The sequence below is a fragment of the Drosophila innubila genome (assembly GCF_004354385.1).
Source record: "Drosophila innubila isolate TH190305 chromosome 3R unlocalized genomic scaffold, UK_Dinn_1.0 2_E_3R, whole genome shotgun sequence".
Classification (NCBI taxonomy): domain Eukaryota; kingdom Metazoa; phylum Arthropoda; class Insecta; order Diptera; family Drosophilidae; genus Drosophila; species Drosophila innubila.
The window spans coordinates 27,254,890-27,280,835 of NW_022995380.1; the positions used below are offsets into that span (position 1 = coordinate 27,254,890).

A 25,946-nucleotide genomic window follows, 5' to 3' on the forward strand; every position below is an offset into this window, starting at 1 on the left:
AATAATAATCGTAATTGGAATTAAACGGCGCTTCTTTAACACAACTGTCGTATTATGTGGAAAGTTGAATTGTTATTAAGGTTTCTCATTGGAATTATTGTTAATGTTACAAATTACCATTAAAATTACAATCTAAATAAATATATTTATATATATATGTGTGTGTGGGTATGTATGTGTTTATATATTTGTAAATGTTAATATCACTAAAGCAGCGCTCCTGAAACAAAAATCTTAATTGTTAACTAAATTTTTAAACAGATTGCATAAAGTAGTGTACAATTATTATCTTTAATTTTTAATATTTATTACAATTATCGTATGTGTGTGTGTGTGAATTTGCGTTTGTGAGTGGTTTACATGCACGAAGTTTCATTATTTTATTTGAAAACATCAATATAAACTATTTCATTAAATATGTATAACAATTCACTGATTGGTTTTCATTAAGTCTGTGTATATGTATTCTGGATGATATTGTTGTTGATTTTGTTGTTGTTATTGTTATACTCAAACGCCTTCAAAGAGTTGACTCTAATTAGAAAGGCTTCTTTTTACTCGTAACAACTATTTAACACTTGATATACATATGCATGATCCTATATATCTACATAGTACTGTTCAGTATGTCCAGATGCATTGATATCTATTTAAATATGTACGTACGAATGTGTATATATGTATGCATGAATGTTTGTTTTTATGTTTATGAACAAAATATTTAAATTTTCTTGAAAAGAGATGTTTTCATACTGAGCTTTGTTAATTGTCAATTGTTTTATTTACCTTTTATTCTTTACTTTTAAATATTGTTTTGTGGAAGTATGCTTATAATTGAATACTATGTGATGTTTCAGCTTAATTATAGCTGATTTGAGCTCCTCCTTTTCATAATGGTAGTTTACATTTATTGTATATCGAAATCGTGTGTGTGTAAGTTGATATTTTGTTAAAGATTTTTGAGGCGATAGCGCAAACAATTGTTTAATAGCGTTCTTAACGTGTTAAATTCGTGTTCATAAATATCTGTTAATCTGTTCGTTTCATTTATTTTAATCATTGGCAGCAACCTTATAACAAATATATATGCCAGAGATAAAATGCAATTTTTATGGTGCATTTACAAAATGATATTGCGAAATATAGAAATGATATATTTAATATATCTATGTGTATGAAAATGTGTGTGTGTGTGTGTTTTGTTGGGTATGGAGAAATCAAAAACAAAAACTTTCTCGACCTGGTCGGGATCATTATCATTATTAGAATTTGAACTGGACCGCTAACCTACAAAGATTTTTAACTTCCAAGCTGGCAAGCTGGTTGGATTTACATATTGAGGGCTGGTTTCAGTCAAATTAGTTAATTAGTTTTAAACAAGTTCGTATAGTTATTAAATGTAGTTTTTTTATGCATGTAGATAAACGATATAAACGGTAGAGCTTAAACGAGTACATTGTTTAACAAACAGACTTCTGCTTCATTTTATTCGCACACTCGTGTGACCTTAACTAGATACGTATTTCTGTACTTTTAAGTAGCATTCCTATTTAATCGAATTATCGTATTTATAGGATATGCAGTACGTATATAAATGTTTAGATGTTTTTGGGCTTTTCTGTTTTACATTTCATAGCCGTGCGCAATGTTGCGATAACCTTTCAAATCTTGTGCAATCCACTTTGCAGATTATCATTCGACCAGGAGCTCTGTGGTGCTGGTGGTGGCGGCGTCGATGATGCGCACGGTTTTGATGGCGTCTGTTGCGCCGCCGCAGGCTGCAGATCGAAACGTGCATAGAACAGCAAATATGGTGTTATCGTTATCTTGCGCGTGGGTGACAACAGGTCCTCAAACTCTCGCTGTGTCATGGCCTTGATCTTGTCATCATCACACATATACCAAATGGGCTCTGTGCTTCCCTGATTGTGTGCATAATTGGCCTTTACGCCACCACGCCCCGTACTACCATAGCCAGTGGGATAGGCCACACAGCTGCCGTAGCTGAGATTGCTGTTACTTCCGTTCTGCAGCGATTCCTCGCTAAACTCACTGCTGCTGGCGCTGTTGCTGCCCACGCCGCCAGTCTGTTGACTGCAGCACAAACGCATGGCACAACAATTGACGCCATGGCACGTGGTGTTCATACTAAGCTTCCCAATGCCATTTGTGATGGTCTTGCTGGTGTATCCATTCAGTTGCTTAACATTTTTGCTCATGTCGCCGCTGCTTGAGGCCTTGCTGCGTCCAAATTTCATCTTCTTGATAAGACTGGTACCCGATGAGGCCAAAGCTGAGGCAGCTGCTGAAACGGGAGTGCTTGCAATGCTGCTGCTGCCATTGTTGCTCGGTGCGGCATTCTCATTGCTACCCGATGTCGACTGATGTTGCTGTTGCTGGGTGCTCGTTGTCGTGTTGCGACGATCCTTGGGGCAGTTCATATAATCGCTAGCCAAATCGAGAAAGCATGTGTACGCTATATAATGACCCACGGTCAGCGTGGCGCCCACGTGCGTTATCACACTATATAGTTTATACACATGCAACTTATTGGCATCGCTCAGCTCGCAGCACTTGGCACAGAAACATGGTAGCGTAAATGTTGTGGGCACATACGTGCTGACCTTCTCCATGCCGCCCGAGAAGCGATTCAGCTGGATGACCAATAGGCGTGGCAGCACTTCGTACGAAATGGAGCGTATGGCCTCTGTGTAACCAGTACACTGGTTGCAACTGTATTTGTTATCGCCGCGAAAATATTCACGCGTAATGCACGAGTTCTGCAAGAATTAAAGAAAAGAGTTAATTGGGGAATCACAGAGTCGAATGCTCCAACTTACCTGTATATAGGAGCTGGGCTTTTCCTGAAGCTCGGCATTATCATAGCCTGAAATCGGCACAGGCACCGAAATGTCGAGCATGCCCTGCTTCTGTCGCGTAATTGTCTCACAGCTCAGGCACTTGGTTGTCAGCACCACAATGCCTTCGAAATCGCTGCTAAAGAAGTTGAGATTAAGCTCACGTATGCGCTCCTCTAATCGCATCTTATCCTTCAGCAGACTAGCCGTATTCATTTCATCATCACTGGAATATTTTGCTGATGCGGGTGCGTTCGATGACACTGGAGCTGAAGCTGAAGCTGGAGCTGGACCTGGAGCTGGGGTGGCGGCGACAGCGCTAGCACCGCTGAGATCGACTGTATTCAAATAGAAAAGACTATTGGAGGCAGCATGCGGCGGTGGCATGGAACCGGAGCTGGTTGTCGGACTGTTGTCCTTTAGCGGCGACTGCACACGGTTCGCCTTTGATGATTTCACTTCATCTTTTCTCTTTGATTTGCGTGAGAAAAACGATGTTTTTGTTGTTGTTGTGGTACTTTGCGTTTGACTAGTTGTTATCGATCCGTTACCAAAGGCGCTTAACAAAGCATGGTTGCCCACATCAGAACGTTCCAGAGCATCGACTGTGTCTGTCTCGTCAGGATTGGCAATGTAGCTGTGAATATGAAACGTTTTATTAATTTAATCAACTATTCATTGTTAAACTAAGAAGTTTTTTCAAAATAAATAATATCAAAAAAAACTTAAAATAAAAATTTATTTAAGAAAGCAAATTTGTAAAAAATTTAATTTGGAAAAAAAAATAGAAAATTTAGCTGTTTTTTCTATTATATAAATGCTTATTTCTATTATGCAACGAATGTTGGATCATTAAATAGTTTTTTTTTTAATTTCACCAGACTTTTATACTATTAATTTGATTTTTCCATCATTTCAGTTTTATTTTAAAATTTTAATTTTTAATTTAAAGATATTTTTTTTAGTTGTATGTTAGTTCCACTGTACTGCTCGTAGTTGACAGTAACTAAATAGATTTAATTGCTTAATACTTTGGTTAATTTACAGAAACACTAATAAAAATCAAACCAGCCCAAAAAAAAGTATCAAAAATTATCAATAAACTAAAGATTTTGACGTCAAATGCACATGGAAATGATTCTAAATTTAAAATATCTTTGTTAATTTGAAAAAATGGTTCTGAATGCTTTTCTTATTTATTTATTGCTTAATTTTCAATCATACTTTGCTTCTTTCAATTCTATTTTTAGTTTTGTATGTCTTTGCTTTTGTAATTCTTACAATAATATTTGGAATGACATGCGGTACCGATGAGATTACTCACCCATTCGCAATAACTTCGGGACATTCGCCAATAGCTTTGATGAGCGACTGATTCGTTTCACGTATACAATTGAGCACGCACATGAGAAACTCGTGCGCATCCTGCTGCTGATTGCCCTCGAATGTGGCATTCACATCCTGTATGGCATGCAGCAATGTATCCGCATGATAGGGCTCACTCGAGTCGGCCATTTCGTTGCCATGCAGGCTGTGATAAAGTTCGTGCAGCTTTTCGCTAACTGACTGGAGACTTGACTTGCTGGAACCACTGCCACTGCCATTGGTAGTGCTGCTATTGTTGTATGACTCTGTGGTGGCCAGATCCTTGCTGCTCCAGCTCCTTGCATGCTCCAATTGAACGCCGCCGCTTACATTGCGGCCCAGTGAGGCGGACTTGGCGTTATGCTGCCGTAATATTGTCTGTTGCACCACATTCAAGTCGTGGATGAGATGATGTAGATTATGCAAGAAATGCGGAGCAAATCGTAGCGTATACACAACAGAGTTCAAATAGCATGTATTGCCAATATTGCACAGTGTGCCCATCACTGGAACATGATTCAATGCAGCTCCGCCGCTGCCATTGACTCCTGTGGCAGCGCCAGCGCTAGTGCTGCTCGAACTGCTGCCACCTGTGGGCACATAATACTGATGACCCTGCAGCTCAGCAACTTCGACATCGCTGCCGCCAGATGCATTGCCAACTCGCAGGCCATTGCCACCAACCACATAACCATTGGCCACACGACGCTGCTCATCGCTGGTCGTTTGGTAGCGTCTATCGTAGAGTGACATGGTGCTGCTGCGTTTGCGTTTGCGGAAGGCGCGTGATGCCGGTTTTGCCGAGTCGAGTTCTATCTGGGCCGCCGCAATGGCTGCTGCCGTTTCCGGCGAGAAATTTGTATCGATCTCGAGCCTGTTGCGACGCTTGCGATTTCTACAAGCGACGCCGCCGCCGCCGCGTCTCTTTTTGCCTGTTGACTTAACCTCTGGCTCCTCCTCGATACGATTCCAGAACTCGGGCTTAAATTGATCTGCAATATATAGTTATTTAGTGTCTGCTTTTGTATAATACTTTTGCACATTTACCTGGCTTTATGTATTTATCCTCTGTTGCCTCTGTGGGCGTGGGTGATGCCTGTGCCGGCGGCGGAGTTAACGACTTCTCCGGCGCAGCAGCAACAACAACTGTGACGGGCTGACGAGATCTAAGACTGGCACAACGTGAAGGCTCAGCCACGTAAACACGCCTTTTTCGCTTGGAAATCGTCTCAGATTCACTGTGTGCTGTTTTAAGCGGTTGAACGACCTGATCTTCAAGCTGCTGGACTTCTGGATAAATGGCCGAGTGTGTTAGGGCTGACTTTAAACTTAACACTTCGTTCTGACCAGATTTGTTTGGGCTTATGGAAGCTAGGATTTCTTCGGTTTGTTTCTTCAGCAAAATCTTTAATTGTTTGCTACAGTTTAGATTTCTGCCATTCGGAAGACGGGCTTGATCCTCTTTCAGCTCATATATGTCATATTCGTGCATCTTTCATTATCCTGTAGAATCAATTATAAAGAACAAAATTCACAATTAATTTAAGATATTACAATTAAATTTAATTTAATGATTGTTACATGAGAGGAACAGCTGACAAAGGGTTGCCTCGATGCACACAGCTTGAACTATATAATTGCATTCTTAATAGCGTTTCTCTTGATCTGCCCATTTAAAAGATTTAAGTACGGCATTCAAATACACGCGACAATATTTTGCGTGCGTGCGGTTGACAGGTTTGCCATGACAAATACAAAGCTATAACAAAAAACAGTTGCCTGATAACATGGTGATAAGAAATTGTATAACTCAACAATTAATCTTTTCGGCAGTTGCTATGATTCATTTGACAAAACTACAGTCAATTAATTCAATTGATAGGGGGGGGCTTACATAAATCTAAGAATTACTCGTGGCAGAGTTTTGGACATACAGTTAGTCGTCATTTTTGCACATTTGATTTTTACTTTTTTTACTTTAGTTTATTTATATTTAAATACAATACAACAGAAATGTGCGAGGTTTTTATATTATCAAAATATTTACTTGACTAACTGTGAATTGTGAATCAATGACAACATGATTTGATTGCCTGCTGACTATTGACCTTGTCGGGGGTTTGGGTCACATGCTATGGTAATATCAGTTACTCCCAATGAGACTTATTGATAATGGATAATTATGTATTCATTGGCAGCTCATTGACCGGCTTGATGGAAATTGGGATAACGGCGACAGGTGGGCTGAAAGAAGAGTGGGCGGGGGGAGTGATGGGGTTGGGTAGAAGGGTCGCTTTGGTGAGGTAGGCCAGGGCCACGCACCGACAGCCCAAAATCAACAAACAAATGCAAATGAGAATGTGAATGCGAATGAAATGTAGAAAGAGTGTAATGAACATGAACATGAACATGAACATCAACGTTAACGTTAACTATGTTATGTACATTGCTATTGATTTTGTTGCTGGAATGAAGGTCACATGTCGCACACAAGCAGCAAATACAAATGACGGAAAAAGCGAATGATAATGTTAAGGTTACACATTTTACACTTTGAGAATAGTTCGTGTAGCATTTTCAGTAAAAGCCTTAAACAGCAAATGCAAAGTAAACAGTAATAATAATGTGTATAAATTTTCCACAATGTTAGTTGGCTGGATGCTGTGACAATCATTTGGCAAACGTGTGTGTGTGTGTGTAAGTTTTTTCTATTCCTTATTTAAATTAAACTCACATATTTTGGGAACAACATTTGCGGGCAGTTGCTTTGTTCGGTGTAGCGCACTGTAAAAATAATAAACAATTTCAATTGCCGCTGGCAATTGTAATGAAATTTCACTCGCAACGTAACGTAGTGTAGCGCAACGTAAGACGCACACACACATTCAACACTTGTGTACTCGCTGAACAGGCACCACTCGAATTTTCACTTTTTTCACTGCAGCGGTATTCGTTTTTTGTTCAACGTTTTGTGCAGCAACTCAATCACGTTGGCCCATTGCTACACGTCTATGGACTGTACTGTTGCTGCACTTACACAATTATATTTATTTTAATTATAGTTTCAGGTGTTTTTAGGCACTAAACTTTGAAAAATTATTTGCCGTGGAGCAGACGGCCTCTCTCGGTGGATGACTAGCGAGTGCAGCGGCACTGTTGCCAACTTAGCTATTTTATAGCTAGTTCTGGCCATTTTCAGAGTTCGTTTGCTAGACAGTTTTCAAAATTGCTATTAGCAGAAAATCTGGCATTATAATATATTTTGAGCTATGTTATGCTATCAATATTTTTAATAAATCTGTGCAAAGAGCCCACAAAACCAAATTCAGTTGCTTTCCAGCCAGAAACAGCTATCGTTACCCCTAAAAACTTGGCAGCCCTGGTTGAAACGCTGCCACCCGGTACACTGCAAAATTTTCCGATCTTGCAGCATGAACCCCATTGGTACAATGCCAAAAATAGTAGCTTAAAAATCGTATACCTTTTTTAGACAATTTTTTATTTTTGAAGCTAGAATTTCTGTAAATTAATTTTATTTTATCTAATTTTAAATACAATTTATTATTTCTAAAAACTAAAATCAATTAAAATTGCCCACCGTATGCAGTTTTCCATAATTCTTTTCAGACAGTGTGGCAACCTAAATCAGCAGTACTCCTCACATAACAGTACTATTTTCTAGCAGATTTGACTCCACCCCTAACAGCAGAGCGTTTAACCTGACGGCAACACTGACTGTGTCTTCTTCTTTCTCTCCGGCAGAAATCACGATGTCGACTGGAGTAAGTTAAAAAAGGCGTCGCTTTAATTTGCAATTTATTGTGCAATCTTACAATAATAATTGGCAAATTTTTGCACAACGCGTGCATAATAGATTTTCGAACACGTTAATAATTGTCTTTTTGCCACATAATGCATACTTGCAGACGCTTTACACTTATCCCGAGAACTTCCGTGCCTACAAGGCACTTATTGCTGCCCAGTACTCTGGTGCTAAGGTGAAAGTGGCCGATAACTTCAAGTTTGGCGAGTCCAATAAATCTGCGGAATTCCTGAAGAAGTTCCCCAGCGGCAAGGTAAGAAAGTTGTTACATATACATACACATATGTAGATAATAAAAAATGGTGGTTATTGCTTTGGGCGTGCAAAAAAGCACAAAAGCCGGTACGGTGCTACGTCATCAGCAAATTTGTAAGCTTGTGCTGAAATTGTGACGCGTGTTCATTTTTCTTTTTCTGTTTTGATTTGTATTTATTTGTAGGTGCCAGCATTTGAGACTGCCGATGGCAAATACCTGAGCGAGTCGAATGCCATTGCATTCTTTTTGGCCAACGAGCAGCTGCGCGGTGGCAAATGCCCCTTTGTGCAGGCTCAGGTGCAGCAATGGATCTCGTTTGCTGACAACGAAATCGTGCCCGTCTCCTGTGCCTGGGTGTTCCCACTGCTCGGCATTATGCCGCAGCAGAAGAACTCGACGGCCAAACAGGATGCGGAGGTTGTGCTGCAGCAGCTGAACAAGAAGCTGTTGGATGCCACCTACCTCGCCGGTGAACGCATCACTCTGGCCGACATTGTTGTGTTCAGCAGCTTGTTGCATATGTATGAGAATGTGTTGGAACCCAGTGTGCGTTCCGCATACGGAAACTTGAACCGTTGGTTCGTCACAATCTTGAACCAACCTCAGGTTCAGGCTGTTGTCAAGGACTTCAAACTGTGCGAAAAGGCGCTGGTCTTTGATCCCAAGAAGTACGCTGAATTCCAAGCCAAGAAGCAACCACAACAGCAACAGCCCAAGCAGAAGGAGGAGAAGAAGCCCAAGGAAAAGAAGGAGGCAGCTCCCAAGAAGGCGGCCGAACCCGAGGAGCTCGATGCTGCCGATGAGGCTTTGGCTCTGGAGCCCAAGTCAAAGGATCCCTTCGATGCCATGCCCAAGGGCACCTTCAACTTTGATGACTTCAAGCGCGTGTACTCGAACGAGGATGAGGCCAAGTCTATTCCTTATTTCTTTGAGAAGTTCGATGCCGAGAACTATTCCATTTGGTTCGGCGAATACAAATACAGCGAGGAACTGGCCAAGGTGTTCATGTCGTGCAATCTCATTACCGGTATGTTCCAGCGTCTGGACAAGATGCGTAAACAGGCATTCGCTTCGGTGTGTCTGTTTGGTGAGGACAACAACAGTACCATCTCCGGTGTGTGGGTGTGGCGCGGACAGGATCTGGCCTTCACTCTGTCGCCCGACTGGCAGATAGACTACGAGGTCTACGACTGGAAGAAACTGGATGCCAAGAGCGAGGAGACCAAGAAACTTGTTACCCAATACTTCTCGTGGTCCGGTACCGATAAGGATGGCCGCAAGTTCAACCAGGGCAAGATTTTCAAATAAATGCAACCAAGTTATTGAGATTCAGCAGCAAATGCAGCATGCACGATGCCTATCTATATCTAAGAGTTCCAACTGATAGTAATTATGTGAGAGGGAGAGACAGAGAGACGGACGGGGAGAGAGAAAGACGTCGTGCTGTGAAGATCTAGAATACATATGTCCTGGTTTGCTCAGAGCACACCATTCATTGCCTTCTGCATTTGTAATTCAATTGTTTTTGTAATTGCGTTCAACATGAAATTGTCATCAGCCAGAAATAATTTATACGAGAATAAAAATAAATATGTATGCGTTTTCTACTCAACTTAATCGAGAACGAGCAGCTATTAATTTTTGTATTTTGGTTTTCTTTTGAATTGCATTCATTCAGACAATATTTTTATTTGCTTCATTAGGCTTATGTCCATCAATTTTTGCTTATATTACGAATAGGTTGACTAATCTGAAGAATTCACACAATTTGCAATCGATGCATTTTAATTAGCTTATTTGAGTGGCAAAATGTAGAAAAGTTCTACGCGAATTTCAATAAGGAAATGCTAAAAAGGTCGACGAGGTCAGTATAAGAAACTGGGTACTCGGCTGCATTAGCGGCAAGTCAAAGACGCCAATTACTTCTTGATAACGACGGGTCCGACATTGTCACCGGTTTGCTTGTTGTGCTCGGCGTGGCTGCCATCACAGTAGGGCCACTGCAAAGAGAGAGAGGGAGAAGTTTAGTAGATGTTATGTTATGTTATGGTTTTGTTAATGTTAACGTTATGTTATTTGCAATGTTAAGTTGTCACACTCACGTTCTTGGTCTTCCAGCAGCGACAGAATGCTGCCTTCTCCGCAATGTCCTCCACATCGATCATGTCTACGACTTTAGCCTCGTGTTTGCGAACATGATTATTGCAGCGTCCATTTTTCTGACTGCATCTGCCCTGAGCAGCTGGACAGAAGGCCAGGTAACTGGCATAGCCAATGCCGGCAACAACAGCGGTGGGTGGAATGAGCGCAAGCCAATCCTTGACTGCAACGATAAACAGATAAAATGGTTAGTCAACATCAATTTGTATTTTAAGAGAGCGATCTAGATTTCATATAAACTGAAACCGGCACAAGGTCGAAAGCTTGATCGTACAAATACAACAATACACACACACACTATGAAACGAAGGGCAATGGAATTAAAATTCCATTTTGTTTATCACCGATAAAAACTATAGTGAGCTTTCCAATTGTCAATTCTGGTTTTTACACAAACAAAAACAACATAAATGTTGCATAATATGTTGGCACTGTAAAGAATTGCGCTACTTCTGGAAATGCGTAGAAAATCCATTTTGGAAAGCTTGGATATCACGCCATATAACCTGTACCATGTTATACTTGGCTAATACGCCTGGGCTACGTCAATAAATTCATTAGATTACAAAATTCAAAAAGAGCGACTTTAAGTTGAATTCCAATGGTCATTTCGAAACAAACGTGTCCGACACTCACATGATAACTTAAACCAGCCGCCAAAGCTGTCGGGAATTGGCAAATTCGACAAATAGTTTGGCAAAGTTGACTTGACTAAGTGCGATATTGGCTCCATATTTTATTTATTATTAACAAAATTAAGCACAAATGCAGTACACAAATATAGTTAGTTGTGTCTGATAGAGTTTCCAATGTTGCCACCTGGCCCTAACGCCGCCACCCGACCGAGGGGCTGCCACCCTTTTAAATTCATCGATCTGGCAATAGGCATATCTTTTGGGTCAAATGTTAAAAGTGGTAACTTGAAAATTATTGACCTTTTATTTGAAAATTTCTTAATTTTGAAGCTAGAATTTTTAAATTTTTGCAGAGTTTTTATTGTGATTTTCTGCATTTCTGAATACTTTTTTCAGAATTAAATTTGTAACTTCCCTTGAAATAAAAAGCCTAAAATCTTCATTAAAATATTTTTCTAAATTTTATGTAATATCCATTTTTAAATTATTTTAAAATTATTAATTTATTGCAAAGAAATGGCATTTGGATATTTGCAATACCTAAATTTAAATTTATAGCGACTGGCGCTAACTCTGACCTGAACTTGATTAGTTCGTTCATTAAAAATTGAGCTACTGAACTGAATCATTTAATTGAACTACTATCGGGTTTTGGGTAAAAAATCGAACCAGGTCGGAAATTTTTGTTGGGTGGCAACCTTAGTAAAAATTTCCAAACTACAACAAGAATAAAATTTTGCAGCGATTTTACGAAAAATATTGTCAAATGAGTCGAACTCCGCTCGATACTTGGTCAAAACGGGAGCAACTGTGCCTGGCATCGGCTGTATCTTGCAGTGGTGATCAGAACTGGATAACAGTAAGTCGCACACTGAAATCTGTCTGCGGCAATGGAAACACACGACCGGCAGATTGGTATTCGCAGAAGAACTGTGCTGTGCAGTATGGACATCTATTGGAGACCGTGGAGACGACCAAACGCAAGAAGCGTACGAATGAAAGCAGCGCTGGTTTCTCTTCACCCGCGACTGTGGCAGTGGAAACGCCAACTGAAATATTGTTGCGCCGATTGACTGAGGAGCGCTTGCTAGAGATTAAAGCACAGATGCGGCGAGATCAGGAGCTATATAGCCAGGTGCAGCGCGAAATCGAGTCTCTGCAATCGGACATGATGAGCGAGCTGCAGTTGCAGCAAATGTGGCAGGAGATCGAGAAGGAGCAGGAGACAAAGCGCATTGATGAAATGAAGCTGGAGAATCGGATGCGAGAGCGTGAGCAGCGCAAAAAAGATGTTGCAGGCAATTGGCGCAACAACAACAGCAACAATGCCAATGGGAGGCGTTCCAACATGACAGCAGACACAACATCCGTGGACATGGATGTGGAAGACATTGCCGGTAGGTTAATTATTTGCAATTTAAATATAGTTATAACAAATTTTAAATCCTAAATGCAGGCATTACCGCCGCCAGTGGCAACAACAAACACCAGGCGGCTCCTGCACCTCTGCTGACATCGTTGCTTAAATCGCCCGGCAGCGGTGGTGGCAACAATGCTAACAGTGTAACCTCGCCGACAGCAACAACACCCACTACGCCCGGCATTGGCAGTGTGGCACGGGCGACAGCACCGACGATAACGTCACTGTTGACCAGCGGTGCAGGCGCTATACCCAATCAGCCAGCGATCGTTATGAAAAGTCCCAGCGACACGGCATTTATGACGCGACCCATAAGCGGACCTCCATTGCCTGAGGTAGCCACAACTGGACGCAGTCCATCACAAGCCGCTCCAACGCTTTCCATGCTGCTGGAGAAGAACAAAATGGCAGCAGCAGTTGGCAAAGCAAATGAATCCACAAGAACTACGGATACAGAGATTAGTCCAAGTCAAAAGCAGCCAGCCGCAGAGTTGGAGCCAACGTCTGCAGAGACTGCAGATGCTGTAGATGAGTCCGATGCAGAGGAGCAGCAGCTTCTTGAGGTATTCAAGAATATGGATGACATTATGGACGACATTGACATTGACATGGCCAGCGTGATTGATGAGGAGATATTAAAAGATGTTAGCAATGTCGACTCACCGCCGTCCACGTCGAACAAAACAGAGGTAGTCGACTTTGAGGACAAGCTAGACGCTCTCAAGCGTGAGCAAGGTGAAAGTCGAAAGTCTAGCAAATCCCCAACGGTACCGAAAGCGCCTGAAGTGGTCATTGGCTCTAGTGATGATTCCAATGACAATATACCACTGGCCACAGTTGCTTCGCAGGAAAGCAAAGATCGCAGCCAGCCCACAGCCGACAACATAACCACAGCGACAGCTCCAATGACCCATGAAGAGGTCATGGATGAGCTGAGCGAGACCATAACAATAGGCAGTAGTTCTAGTGAGGATAATCCACAAGAAATCCATTCAGACATGGTCGGCGTTAAAGTGGAACCAGTTGAAGCAATCAAGTCTCCTATGTCGGAGACCGCAAAACAACCGGAGGTTAGCAATCCGAACCCAGATGCAGACGCCAACACGGATAAACAAGAAACTGTGGCCGAAGGTAAGTCCAAGGCTAATTCAATGATGGCACCTCAATCAAATATGTTTCTTGCAGCTCCCAAAGAAGATACTACTAGGGCACGAACCACAGAGACGGATAAAGCAGCAACTGAGCCAATCACGGAGCAGAGAACGTTAAATGCTCCAGCAGCTGGCAGTTCAGTGCATGACACAGACGAAGAATCTTCTTCAGTAACAGACAGCATTAAACCAGATGAACCAGGACGCGGCACAAAGCCAAAGCAACAGTCTGAGCACAAGTCGGAAGCTGATTCGGGAACAGTTCCGCGACAGACACCAACCAGCAGCTCTAATTTAACTCCAGCTCCGGCGCCGGTTGCGGCACGTGCGCCGCTGCTGCGTAAGCTGCCACATCGCGATCGTTCCGAGAGTCCCATGGTGGATGATGACACAACGACGGCTAGTGATCATTCGACAGCTAGATCCAGTACACGGCGGCGTTGTTCATCCACCCCAGTGATTGACAGCATACCCAATTCGCCAGCATCCAGCGAGCACACGGATGATCGACGGGAAACTCGTGCCGCCTCCAAAAAGCTCTTCTTGAGCATATATAGTACGCTGCTGGAAAGCAAATATGCTGCACCCTTTCGCCGACCCTTTCACGACGAACACTCCCATGCAGACTTGTGCCTGCGTCCGATGGACTTGCCCACAATTAAGCGCAACATTGACTCGGGTCATCTGCGCAACATCAGTGAGCTTTATCGGGATGTGCTGCTGATGTGCCACAATCTGCTGCTGGTTTACAAACCACAGTCAACGCCACACAAGACGGCTCGTCTGTTTCTGCAGGAGTGTCAGGCTGTAAAGGAGTTTGCCACCATTCCCCACTCCCAATCCGATAACAGCACCAGCACAACCAATGTCAGCGGCAAGACGGAGAAAGAGAGGACACCTGCTGGCAATAAAGCGCGCAGTGGCTCACGGAAGAGCCAAAGACATCATTAAAATAAATATAACTTGCTGACCGCTTCAAACTCTTGCGGTTAACCAAATCACAAATTTTTATAATTAATAAAGCTATACACAAATGTAACTGGTTCAACATTACAACAAACTATAACATTAATATGTAATTAACTTTCAAAGCAATTTAATCAATTACCTTTTGGGAAATGCAACTATTGCACAGTTATTATTTCCAGCGATCGAAAGAAAAGTTAAGTTTAAAATAACAAAATTATCTGAATGAATGAAAAGATCTTAGGCATACTATATTCTGGAAACAGGACATATTTTATGTTCAAATATTACCATAGTGTTTAATTTTCATCCACATTTAATTTCAATTATTATTTAAAAATCATAGAATAATGCTATTCAATTTCAAAAACGGAAAACCGAAACGCTTGTACCGGTACGGTTGTAGAAAAGTTGCTAAGTCAAAGAGTTGACAAACTTCAAACTGTCGTAACTTGAAGAAAACTGAACCAATTTTCAATCGGAGTGCCATTTTGATCATGATTCGGTCTCTTAATTCATTCTGTACTCAAATTTTGTTAATTTAAAAATTTTTTGTTATTTTTCGACCATCATAGTCATGGTTTCACTTTAATGGTAAGGGTCCCCCCTTTGAAATTTTGAAAATTAAAAATTTTAAATCTCAAGTTTTACCTTTAATTGATTTCTTATATCGTAATTAGTATAAAACGACACTTTAAACTTGATTCTGATGCCTTTCATTTTCTTGTAAAAATTCATGTCAAAATTAAGAAATATTTTGACTTGTAAACTTGCTAGATCAGAGGCTTGAGCAACTTCGAACTGTAATAACTTTGCTAAAACTTAACCGATTTTCAAGCGGAATGTAATTTTGATCATGATTTGGCCTGTAAATTGATTCTGCATTTAAATTTTTGTCATCTTAAAAATTTGATTTTTTTTCGATCCTAAGCCATGCATTATCCAATTTTCCATACATACCCCTTGACATTTTTTCAAAAATTTTGATCTCTCATAACTTCATCAAAATTTAACCGATTTTCAAACGGAATGTCAGTTTGTTTATGATTTGGCCTCAAAATTGATTCTGCATTTCAATTTTTGTCATCTAAAAAATTTGATATTTTTTCGTTCCTAAGCCATGCATTTTAAATTTTCCGTACATATCCCTTTCAAAATTGATTTTTAGTACCGTTACGTAAAGGTACTGATTCCGATACCGAAAGAAGAAAATTGAAATAGAACCGTTTACCGAAATTGTTGTTTCGGAACTTATCGGAACCGAAACCGTAACCTTTATATGTATCGGCTTGATTCTTGGATAAAAATAATATTTTGTGTGTGTATTCAATTGTCTACAAAAATCTGATATATTATTGTTAAGAGTTAAATAAAAATTTAATGATTAACTCATAATTTTTACATTCAGCTCAAAAACAAGAGATACATTTAAATTTTTTAATAAAATTCAACAAATTTTTTTTTTATTTTATAATAAAATATTACAAATTATATTCGTTTCCTGGTTATTTCTTTAGCAGTTAGAAATCAGTCGAAGAATATTAAATTTTGTAATCTTCGGGAGCGGGACGAGGTGCAAATGGCGCGTCGATTGGGGCAATAGAAATTGCGCAGGCAGCGGGAGAGACGCAGATCACATTGACATAGTCGGGCCGCACAAGAATCTGGTCCACCCCACTCACCATGATCGATGGCACAGAGAGGTTTACCACGATAGCACTTCCACACATACGGCACAAAGTATTCCAGGTAGGAGATGCAGTTGCTCTGTTCGTAACACTTGTCGTGTAGTCGGCAACAGCGATCAATGCCATCGGTGGGCACTCCATGACCCCCGAAGCCACAATAGCAGCCGTAGCCCTTATAGATCAATGGATCGCAGCTTGTGGAGCACTTAATCATGGAATAGAGTCTGGTCACATCCCGTTTGCCGCGTTCATTTACCCGCTGACTGTCATTGTTCAAGGCCCACTTCATGGAGTATCCAAAGGGATCGTTGGCACGCGCTAAATATACATTCTGACCATTCATGAGATCATCGGCATTCGCCTCTTTCTGGTTGGGGGCTATAACGCGTATGTCCGTAACGCGTCCGTTAACTTGTTGGCTCTTCAAATCCAGCAGAATTTCATCCCGGGGATATTCCGGCAATTGCAGGCTGAGCTGTTGCTGATTTGTATCCCTGTGGATACGAACAAAAAATATCAAATTTTTTAGATGACAACAATTTAAATGCAGAATCAAATCATGAACAAAATTACATTCCGTTTAAAAATCGGTTCATTTTTGATGAAGTTATAAGAGATCAAAGTTTTTGAAAAAATGTCAAGGGGTATGTATGGAAAATTGGATGATGCATGGCTTAGGATCGAAAAAAATAAAATTTTTTAGATGACAAAAATTTAAATGCAGAATCAATTTTGAGGCCAAATCATAAACAAAATGACATTCCGCTTGAAAATCGGTTTATTTTTGATGAAGTTATGAGAGATCAAAGTTTTTGAAAAAATGTCAAGGGGTATGTATGGAAAATTGGATGATGCATGGCTTAGGATCGAAAAAAATAAAATTTTTTAGATGACAAAAATTTAAATGCAGAATCAATTTTGAGGCCAAATCATAAACAAAATGACATTCCGCTTGAAAATCGGTTTATTTTTGATGAAGTTATGAGAGATCAAAGTTTTTGAAAAAATGTCAAGGGGTATGTATGGAAAATTGGATGATGCATGGCTTAGGATCGAAAAAAATAAAATTTTTTAGATGACAAAAATTTAAATGCAGAATCAATTTTAAGGCCAAATCATAAACAAAATGACATTCCGTTTGAAAATCGGTTAATTTTTGATGAAGTTATGAGAGATCAAAGTTTTAGAAAAAATGTCAAGGGGTATGTATGGAAAATTGGATGATAGATGGCTTAGGAACGAAAAAATATCAAATTTTTTAGATGACAAAAATTGAAATGCAGAATCAATTTTGAGGCCAAATCTTGATCAAAATGACATTCCGCTTGAAAATCGGTTGAATTTTAATGAAGTTATGAGAGATCAAAGATTTTGAAAAAGTGTCAAGGGGTATGTATGGAAAATTGGATGATAGATGGCTTAGGACCGAAAAAAAATAAAATTTTTTAGATGACAAAAATTTAAATGCAGAATTAATTTTGAGGCCAAATCATGAACAAAATAACATTCCGTTTGAAAATCGGTTAATTTTTGATGAAGTTATGAGAGATCAAAGTTTTAGAAAAAATGTCAAGGGGTATGTATGGAAAATTGGATGATAGATGGCTTAGGAACGAAAAAAAAAACAAACTTTTTAGATGACAAAAATTTAAATGAAGAATCAATTTTGATGCCAAATCATAAACAAAATGACATTCCGTTTGAAAATCGGTGAATTTTTGATGAAGTTATGAGAAATCAAAGATTTTGAAAAAATGTCAAGGGGTACGTATGAAAAATTGGATGATGCATGGCTTAGAAACGAAAAAATATCACAATTTTTTAGATGACAAATGAAATGCAGAATCAATTTTAAGGCAAAATCATGAACAAAATGACATTCCGTTTGAAAATCGGTTAAATTTTAATGAAGTTATGAGAGATGAAAGTTCTTGAAAAAATGTCAAGGGGTTGGTACAGAAAATTGAGTATGAATTCACAATCAATTTAAAATTAAGACTATAGCCATTTATTTTAAAATTAATAATGTTTGTTTTAAAAATATATATGTTTACATACTTATGGGATTGCTCCTGCCAAGCCAATGGAGGCTTCAGCTCACCTGCCCAGCCCTCCAGGCCGAGCTGATGCCATTCACCTGATGGCGATAATGTCTGACTAGACTTCACAAGGCTGTTTATATCCGAGTCAACAGCAATATTTGATCTCTTTGTGATATTTGGAAAGATTGGTTTCGCAAAATCGGATCGCTGCATTGTCAGCGTCTGAAAACCGTCGCGTTCACTGGTCGGCATTTGGAATACGAACTTTGGATTGACATTATGCATGTTTGGACCATACATTTCCGGTATTATGTGGTCAAGGAGAGCACTGTCATTGGTAACAGCCCTGAAGGCGTTCCAAATATCGTCGACAACCGTTACATTATAATTTGAACTGCCCCCAAGACTGTGAACAGGCAGCAGGAACAGCAACCGGAACATCGATACCAGTATTATCGACATTATTCCAATAAATAATTAAATGCTCACAGAGTTGAATTTTACGCGAACCGCACGCGACGAGCGGCAATCAGAAATTGAAACTGTTGCCCCAGCGAAATGCGGTAGTTGGATAGTTGGCCGAGTCCAAAAAAACTTGGTCTCTAAGTACAGCACACAGAAATGAAGCATGAATTGTTCAAAATCGTGTTAATACGAGAGCAGCAATCATAACAATGGCCAACTAAAGCAGCGCTGACAGATTTGTTGAGAAGTAGACATAAACTAGACAATGGCACAGATACGACGCCGTTTGTTTGGTGGGTCAGTAACCGTAACCCACTTTGCTTGGACGCGTTAACTTACCAAACTTACAACAAATGGGCGGCAAGTTAAGGCGAAGGTTACACCCCCCTCCCTTTCAATCTAAGTCATAAGCAGTTCATGGCCAATATTTAAAGTTTTAATTGCCAAAAAAGATATAATAAAACGTTCATGCCTCCGCCGATTTGGTGGAGTTGCGGGTGGGTGGGTGGTCAACAAACAAACAGTTGCCTGTCAGCAAAACAAAACTGGATTTAATAATTATATGTATGTGTGTGCATGGATGTGTGTTGTTTACCTGTTGCCGCTCATGTAATTTTGTTGTGGCCAATTGCAATGCCTTCGTTACGTTGGTTGCATGTTACGTGTGAGCGGTAAAACGAGCAAAATCGCATTTTAAAGTCAAGCCTAGCTCAAGGTAAATTAAATACGTTAAAGTAGCAAATATATTTACTAATTCGTATTTGCTTTTAAGAGCATTACTTATATTACCTACTTAACATACATAATTAAAAGGCGTTGCACAATAAGCATTGGTATATATAAGTTCAGAATGTTTTAAATTCGCGCGCCTACTATCGTCGATCACGATCATTTATCGATTGGTTTAAAAATATTTAGCCAAATATAAGCGACTTATTCCGTCAGTCTGGCAGCACTCTGCTGAGTTCAGCAGTATGGTAATTTGTCATAGACATAGTGCTGGACAACGATTGAATGGCTAATTTTAAGATACTTGTGGCGCGCAATTTAAATAAAAAATGTAATTCATTAACAATTGTTTAATTAAACATAATAACAAACACAATGTCTTTTCGAAATTAAGTGAAAATAAATTAGATCATATAGTAGATTGTTATTACTAGGAGGCAACCTTTTGGCAACCATAAATACGCCACCTATGGTTTGGTTTTAAAGGTAGATACAAAAGATCATTAAGATTTATTGTAAACAAAAGTTATAAGTACTCCGGATTCTCCAGATGGCAAGTTTATGATATATCTGTCAAAAGCCGTACAATTCTATTCATTTTTTGTTTGTTTGAAATCTGACATTTTTTCTACATCTTAAAATATTACTACAGAAAATATTGGCATAAATAAGAACCCAAATCGCTTTTATATCCTAGTAATTTTCTCATTTTGCCCAAAGCAAATTCATATCCTCTTCTCCCTTGTGCCATTGCACTCTACATAACAACACAGATAGACAAAATGCTTTCATAAATTGCATACATATTTTATTGATTTAATAAATGTGATTATTTCTTCTTTCTTGGACATACACACACATATACACAAGACAAGTACAAAGGCAGCATCCTCACTGGCAAACGGAAATGCCGCACATTGGAACGAGCATTTTTCCAGCTGGTGCTGCTGTCGCTGCCGCTTCTGCTGCAGGCAGAGAAGATCCAGAGACAATGTCGACGTCTCTGCTCCGAGTTCAAGTTGTTGCGTTGTTCTGCTTTGCTTTAATCGCTGCATTGTCATCTTGCTCTTCGTCCATTTGGCTTTGTAGCTGTGATTGTTGTTGGTGTTGTTCTGTATGTTGTTGCTGTTTGTGGGAACGAGCACACTGCACAACACAAAGCTATTTTCAAATTGGAAAGGTTTTGCACTTCGCCAACGCAGTACACACATACATACATACAAACATATCTTTTAGCTCTTTGTTTTGTCGGCTGTTCTTTCTCGTTAGTTTGCTATTTTAACTATTATATCAATTAGTTTCAGCATTTGACGTCTGCCAGCTTCAAGTCATCGTGGCCTTCTTGTAGTCTGCTTCTTCCTCTGCTGGAAGGAGAGAGGAAATGGAAAGAAAGTGGGCAACTTCCAAGTTCGCGGCTAACTTTGTGCCGTTGCAATTCACTGCGCTTGGCTTTCTCAACCAACTCGATGGGGTTGAAACCAACTAAAGGTATGTGGTTGTTGTTGTCTAAACGCTAGCTACAAATACATATGTACAATATAACAGCACTCTCATTTCGACATAATATGTAAATAAGCCAACAAATGTTTCTCTATTTTGTTTTTGTTTTATTGGATTCCAGTGCGTGAAGCTAGAAATGCGATTCCGGCAATAACAACAACTCCAAAGGTACAGAGGGGAAAGAGACTGAAGCGCGTCAGGGTTGAAAGGTGTTCCGGGCCTCGTTTTGTTCGCCAACTGAAATGAGTTTAGACTTGGAGAAATTTAAATGTAGTCAATGGCAGGTGTTACAGTTAAACGCGCGCAAACATTTTCGTCGCTTGGCAGCACTGGCAGAAAAAAAGCAACAAAAAACCCTTCTGTTGTTTGTTGTTTGCAATGCATCGTTGCCATATTTTTGTTGGTGAACAATTTTAAAGAGGTTTAAAAGTTAATAAATTAAAAAAAAATTAACTAAACTACCAATTTTGTATGTATTTGGTGCACTTCAGCCATATTTACGTTTTTTTGTATTTTAAAATTTTGTTTATCAGGGTTGCCACAGAAAGCGAAACAACCGAAAATTTTATATTATATTACTTTTTCAAATCTGTCTTGTTTTAACGGTCGGACATTCGGTCTGACAACATGGTTGCCATGCGAGCGAGATCAGCAGTTGCGACACACACACACATGCACACCCTACTCACCCGCAGGCGCCAGAGCAAACTGCAATTGCGACAAACCCCTCGACAATTTCACACGCTGACAACAACAATAGCAACAACCAGAGCAACAACCACCGGGAAACAACAACATTGAATGCTGGGTCCAAATTTATTGCAGCGTTAGAAGGCATTTGTCAACGGGTGGCAACGCATGCGATTCGAATTCGATATCGAATCGCGTGTCGCCTGGCCATAAAGCAGCTAACCAAGTGCACACAAATCAGAAAGGCTACTGGCAACAGCAGCAGCAACAACAACACTTTCAGTGGCATGCGGGCGACGGGTGCAGCAAAGGGGGCGTGTGTTAGCTAGCAAATGTCGCCTCGCTGCTGCGGCGTCGCAGTTGACTTTGCCTTTGCGGCCAAACAACAAACAATTGCTGCAAGCGTTAACTGACAGTACAGTTCAATAGGTCAATGACATACCTTTTTTTCCCGTATCTGCTGCATCTTCTGTATTTTTGGCAGCGACTGTTGCTGCGGGCGGGTTCTCTGTCATTATGTGGGTCACGGGTCAGAAGCAAGTAATATAATCATTAATTTCTGCCGTTCTTTAACAAACAAGGGCTTCACATTTATGAGTAGTCTACATATGTACATACATATATGTGTATCTGCAGGGCATTAGCACAAATTGTTTTATAAGCAGATCAAGCATTAAGTACTCGTATTTGGCTAATTGACGACTCTCGATAAATGCCTAATGGCAACTCTACTTGGGCTGCTGCTCTCCTCTTAGCCATGGCTGCAATTGGCCATGTTGTGTGTGTTGACCCAACTTAATAGACGAGCATGAAATCTAGTCACGAACTTAATCATGAGCAACCGTGCACTAGATCCATGTTCGCCGACAAAATAGAGTCAGAGAAGAGCAAAAGCCCGTCGAGGAGTTGTAGCCTCTCTCTCCCTTTCATCCTCTTTCCCTCGCTCTACATTTATACATCCATCCTCCAAGCAATGATTATTGCCAGTGCACGACTTTCTGTGGCATTTTGACTGGAACTGTGACTGTAGCTGAAGCTGTTGCTGAAGCTTGGGCCTCTTTCTCCTGTCCGCCTGTCTTCCAGCTTGTGATTGGTGGATTGCAATTTTGTTAGTTTGTGGGCTTGGTTTGGTTTTTCGGTCACTTTTCGGATATCATTTTGTGTCATTGCTCGTGCCTGGAAACAATTTCAATTGGGACCGGACCGTTTTGATCGGTTTTCATAGCTCAATTGGCAGTTCACTCTCCCCTCTGCCCGCTACCCTGTCACTCCTCTCTCCACTTCGATCACGCTTATTGTATACATTTGTGTAGTTGTATGGGTATGAATGAATCAAGCTCGAAGCTTCGAATTAAGGTTTATTATTTTTATTTTTTGTTCGGCTCGTTGCCTTTTTCTGCTGATTTATACAATAATTTGTACACCCGCCTTACCCCACCTCACCCCCGCACCAACAAGCCGCGTCTTTCAAAAGCCGTCGTCTGATTGTTTAAGAATTGTGGCGTCGTTGCAGTTTGAATTTCTGCCCGATCTGCACAAAAGTTTCAGGCCACACAATTCTACGGAAATTGCTGTTTACTCAGTGTCTAGTTATGTATTTGTCAAGATATTTCATATATGTATACATACATATTTATTTAAATATAATTTACGTACATCTCTATATACCGAATAGAGAGAAAGAACGATCGACAGAAAGAGAGAGAGAGGGAGAATAGAGAAGAAACTAAGTAAAAGCAGCAGGCAAAATAATGCGAAAGATTGGGGAACAATCTTCCAAGAAATTTCAGTAATTTGTTCCGGTAGCAAATAATAATCATGAGAGAGAGCGAGAGAGGGAGAGAGAGAGAGAATCCAAGGCACAGCTCTCAACTGGCGACTGGCAACTGGAAACTGTTTGTTGAACTCTCAGCCCTTTGGATATTGACAAATACAAAAGTACTCAAATTTCAGTGGCACTTGAAATTTTCCACTTTTTTGTTTTTCAGAAAACAGCCAACCGACTCAAAATTAATTTAAAAATAAGTTCTTTTGTTGAGTAGTATTCTTTACAAAATCATACACATTAGCGGTAATATGGTGCGTGTAATTAAGCCACCAAAACTCTGGGAAAGAGATTCAGATCAGTCGCTCTCCCTCTCTTATGCTCTCTCTCTCTCTCTCTTTGTGAGTTGCCTTGCTTGAGAACATTTCGTTCTGTTTGGTTGACTTTCGTGAGTGGAGAACTGACTAATTACCTTGCTCAAGAACCAAAAACAGAAAAGAAAAAGAAACAGGTGGGTTGCTTAGAAAGAAGAGCACATTTCCGTTAAGGACTTTGAATGCTCTCTTCTGGAATGTAGCCGTCATTTAAAGATAAAGCTGTACTTGGTCCAAATTCGAAATAAAACTTGTGACAGCTCATTAGCAATCTTATTCTACAACTTCCGTTAGAGATTTCATTGTTTTTTTTTTTTAAGAATACATAACTTGATTCATTCAATTCCCATTATCAACATTGTAAATAAATGTAGAGATAAGACACGTGCACTTCTCGTTGATTGAACTACCGTTTTTAATGAGTGTGGATCTAGTCACAAATACTAAAATCAAATCAATGTGAAACACTGGACCCTCACCCACTAAAAACAGTAGTAAGAACAAAACATATCATACAACAAAACAATAAAACATACAACATCTCTGCGTTTCTTTATTTCTTCATTCATTCAAGCTTACCAATTTGGGGCGTGCACTTATAGTTAGTAAGAGTTCTGGCATTTTGTTGTTCGTTGTTGCTCGTATGTCAATTTTTAATTTCAATTATTAAGTGATAGTGCAAAAACGGGAACAACAAAAGCAAAGCACGCTGCTACAACGTTTGTATTGATAAGCGACAGAGGCCGCGGCAGTTCTCGGCTTTCTTCGATGCGTTGAGCTGCTTATCAGCAGTAAATACACAAATACACATCCGTACATACATACATACATATAAGAATAGACGATTTTAGCGCCTAAAAGTCGTTGGCTTTTGAAATTAATAATTGAACTACTTTCGCATAGTGTGGCAACGCCGCGAAAGAACCGCTTATTTGCAAGCGCAAAAATATAAAGAGCGCGCTTATGTGTATGTATGTGTCATGTATATACATACCTATACACAAACACACACATGCAAAAAGTAAAGCTTACACACGCGCACAGCAACAGCGATTGATGCTTTTGTATACACATACATATGTATATGCGCACAGATGTGTTGGTGAGTAACGATGGCTGCGCTGATGGCTCAAGTTGATAGCAGTAGCTGTGTTGTTGTTGTTATTTTTGTTGTTGAGGCTGCTGCCGCAGTCGCTGCTTTTATTTCTGTAGTCTTCTTCGTCGTTGCCGTTGTTGTTCTTGTTATCCTTCTTTTGTATGAAGAGAGCAAGATACCATATACTCTTCTTGCTGCCCTGCCTCCGCAAATTGGTAAAGCATGGCGAATTACTTACACACATACATACACAAACACAGAAAACAGTCACGAGAGCAAAAAACCCAACTGCCTAATTCAGGCAATTTTGCCGTCGTATCCAGCGTGTTGTCAATTTCATTTCCATTTCGCAAATTCTGTTTTATTAAATTGTTATTGAAATTAAATCATTTCTAATTAGACGACTGCCAACTGATCCAACTGTAAACGCCTCGTGCATCCGCTCATCATTTCGGTAAAATTATGTCTGTGGATGTTACTCTCTTTATGTGTGCCTGTGTGTGTACGTGTAATCAACGGCAATTTGAAAAAAAAGATTGCAGAAACAAGCAACGCTATGTATGAACATACATACATATGTATTTACGTATTTACTCTCAAGCACGACTTTTAATTTGTAATATTTTACATATTATATCCAGTTTGATTTAATATCGTATATGAAATGTTTTCCGCTCAGACTGTTATATTTTTCACTGAGAATACGACGAAGATGGCGGCCTGGCGGGAAAGAGAACTAATATATCTGACAACTGCTCAGTACTATTTTTTTTTTTTTGCAGTTAGATTGAAATTTCGACAGTGTACAGTTAGTTAATTTTCGTTATGCATGAGTATGATCACACACATTCGCACACGAACACTCATACGCACACGCGGCGGGTGATAGATAAACACGAGTGTGAATTAATATCGTTAGATCTGTTTTGCTTTTGTTTATATTGCGCTTGTTTATAGTTTGTT

The 25,946-nt window shown here is 39.9% G+C and overlaps 5 protein-coding genes and 2 long non-coding RNA genes across 7 annotated transcripts; 3 read left to right on the plus strand and 4 right to left on the minus strand.

The window, feature by feature from the left end:
• Nucleotides 1-163: 163 nt before the first annotated feature.
• On the minus strand, nucleotides 164-7,327 carry LOC117791381 (ubiquitin carboxyl-terminal hydrolase 1). Its single transcript, XM_034631114.1, has 6 exons — nucleotides 7,311-7,327; nucleotides 6,958-7,007; nucleotides 5,271-5,726; nucleotides 4,183-5,215; nucleotides 2,841-3,495; nucleotides 164-2,780 (listed from the first exon to the last, which is right to left on the minus strand). The coding sequence occupies exons 3-6, from the start codon at nucleotides 5,713-5,715 to the stop codon at nucleotides 1,662-1,664; spliced, it is 3,252 nt and encodes a 1,083-aa protein (XP_034487005.1). The 5' UTR covers nucleotides 5,716-5,726; nucleotides 6,958-7,007; nucleotides 7,311-7,327; the 3' UTR covers nucleotides 164-1,661.
• Nucleotides 7,328-7,893: 566 nt separating this feature from the next.
• Nucleotides 7,894-9,649, plus strand: LOC117791383 (elongation factor 1-gamma). The gene is made up of 3 exons (XM_034631116.1): nucleotides 7,894-8,005; nucleotides 8,150-8,299; nucleotides 8,486-9,649. The coding sequence occupies exons 1-3, from the start codon at nucleotides 7,994-7,996 to the stop codon at nucleotides 9,608-9,610; spliced, it is 1,287 nt and encodes a 428-aa protein (XP_034487007.1). The 5' UTR covers nucleotides 7,894-7,993; the 3' UTR covers nucleotides 9,611-9,649.
• Nucleotides 9,650-9,966: 317 nt separating this feature from the next.
• On the minus strand, nucleotides 9,967-11,286 carry LOC117791384 (CDGSH iron-sulfur domain-containing protein 2 homolog). The gene is made up of 3 exons (XM_034631117.1): nucleotides 11,099-11,286; nucleotides 10,405-10,625; nucleotides 9,967-10,302 (listed from the first exon to the last, which is right to left on the minus strand). Exons 1-3 carry the CDS (start codon nucleotides 11,193-11,195, stop codon nucleotides 10,222-10,224), a joined length of 399 nt encoding a protein of 132 aa, XP_034487008.1. The 5' UTR covers nucleotides 11,196-11,286; the 3' UTR covers nucleotides 9,967-10,221.
• A 527-nt stretch (nucleotides 11,287-11,813) lies between these two features.
• LOC117791785 (bromodomain-containing protein 8) lies at nucleotides 11,814-14,734 on the plus strand. Its single transcript, XM_034631668.1, has 3 exons — nucleotides 11,814-12,494; nucleotides 12,554-13,648; nucleotides 13,703-14,734. The coding sequence occupies exons 1-3, from the start codon at nucleotides 11,864-11,866 to the stop codon at nucleotides 14,617-14,619; spliced, it is 2,643 nt and encodes an 880-aa protein (XP_034487559.1). The 5' UTR covers nucleotides 11,814-11,863; the 3' UTR covers nucleotides 14,620-14,734.
• A 1,406-nt stretch (nucleotides 14,735-16,140) lies between these two features.
• On the minus strand, nucleotides 16,141-18,826 carry LOC117789499. The gene is made up of 2 exons (XM_034628529.1): nucleotides 18,381-18,826; nucleotides 16,141-16,816 (listed from the first exon to the last, which is right to left on the minus strand). The coding sequence occupies exons 1-2, from the start codon at nucleotides 18,824-18,826 to the stop codon at nucleotides 16,162-16,164; spliced, it is 1,101 nt and encodes a 366-aa protein (XP_034484420.1). The 3' UTR covers nucleotides 16,141-16,161.
• Nucleotides 18,827-20,801: 1,975 nt separating this feature from the next.
• Nucleotides 20,802-21,516, plus strand: LOC117791923. The gene is made up of 2 exons (XR_004618116.1): nucleotides 20,802-21,046; nucleotides 21,180-21,516. It is a non-coding gene; the product is annotated as an uncharacterized LOC117791923 (long non-coding RNA).
• On the minus strand, nucleotides 21,149-23,592 carry LOC117791921. The gene is made up of 2 exons (XR_004618115.1): nucleotides 22,191-23,592; nucleotides 21,149-21,311 (listed from the first exon to the last, which is right to left on the minus strand). It is a non-coding gene; the product is annotated as an uncharacterized LOC117791921 (long non-coding RNA).
• Between the last annotated feature and the right edge of the window lie 2,354 nt (nucleotides 23,593-25,946).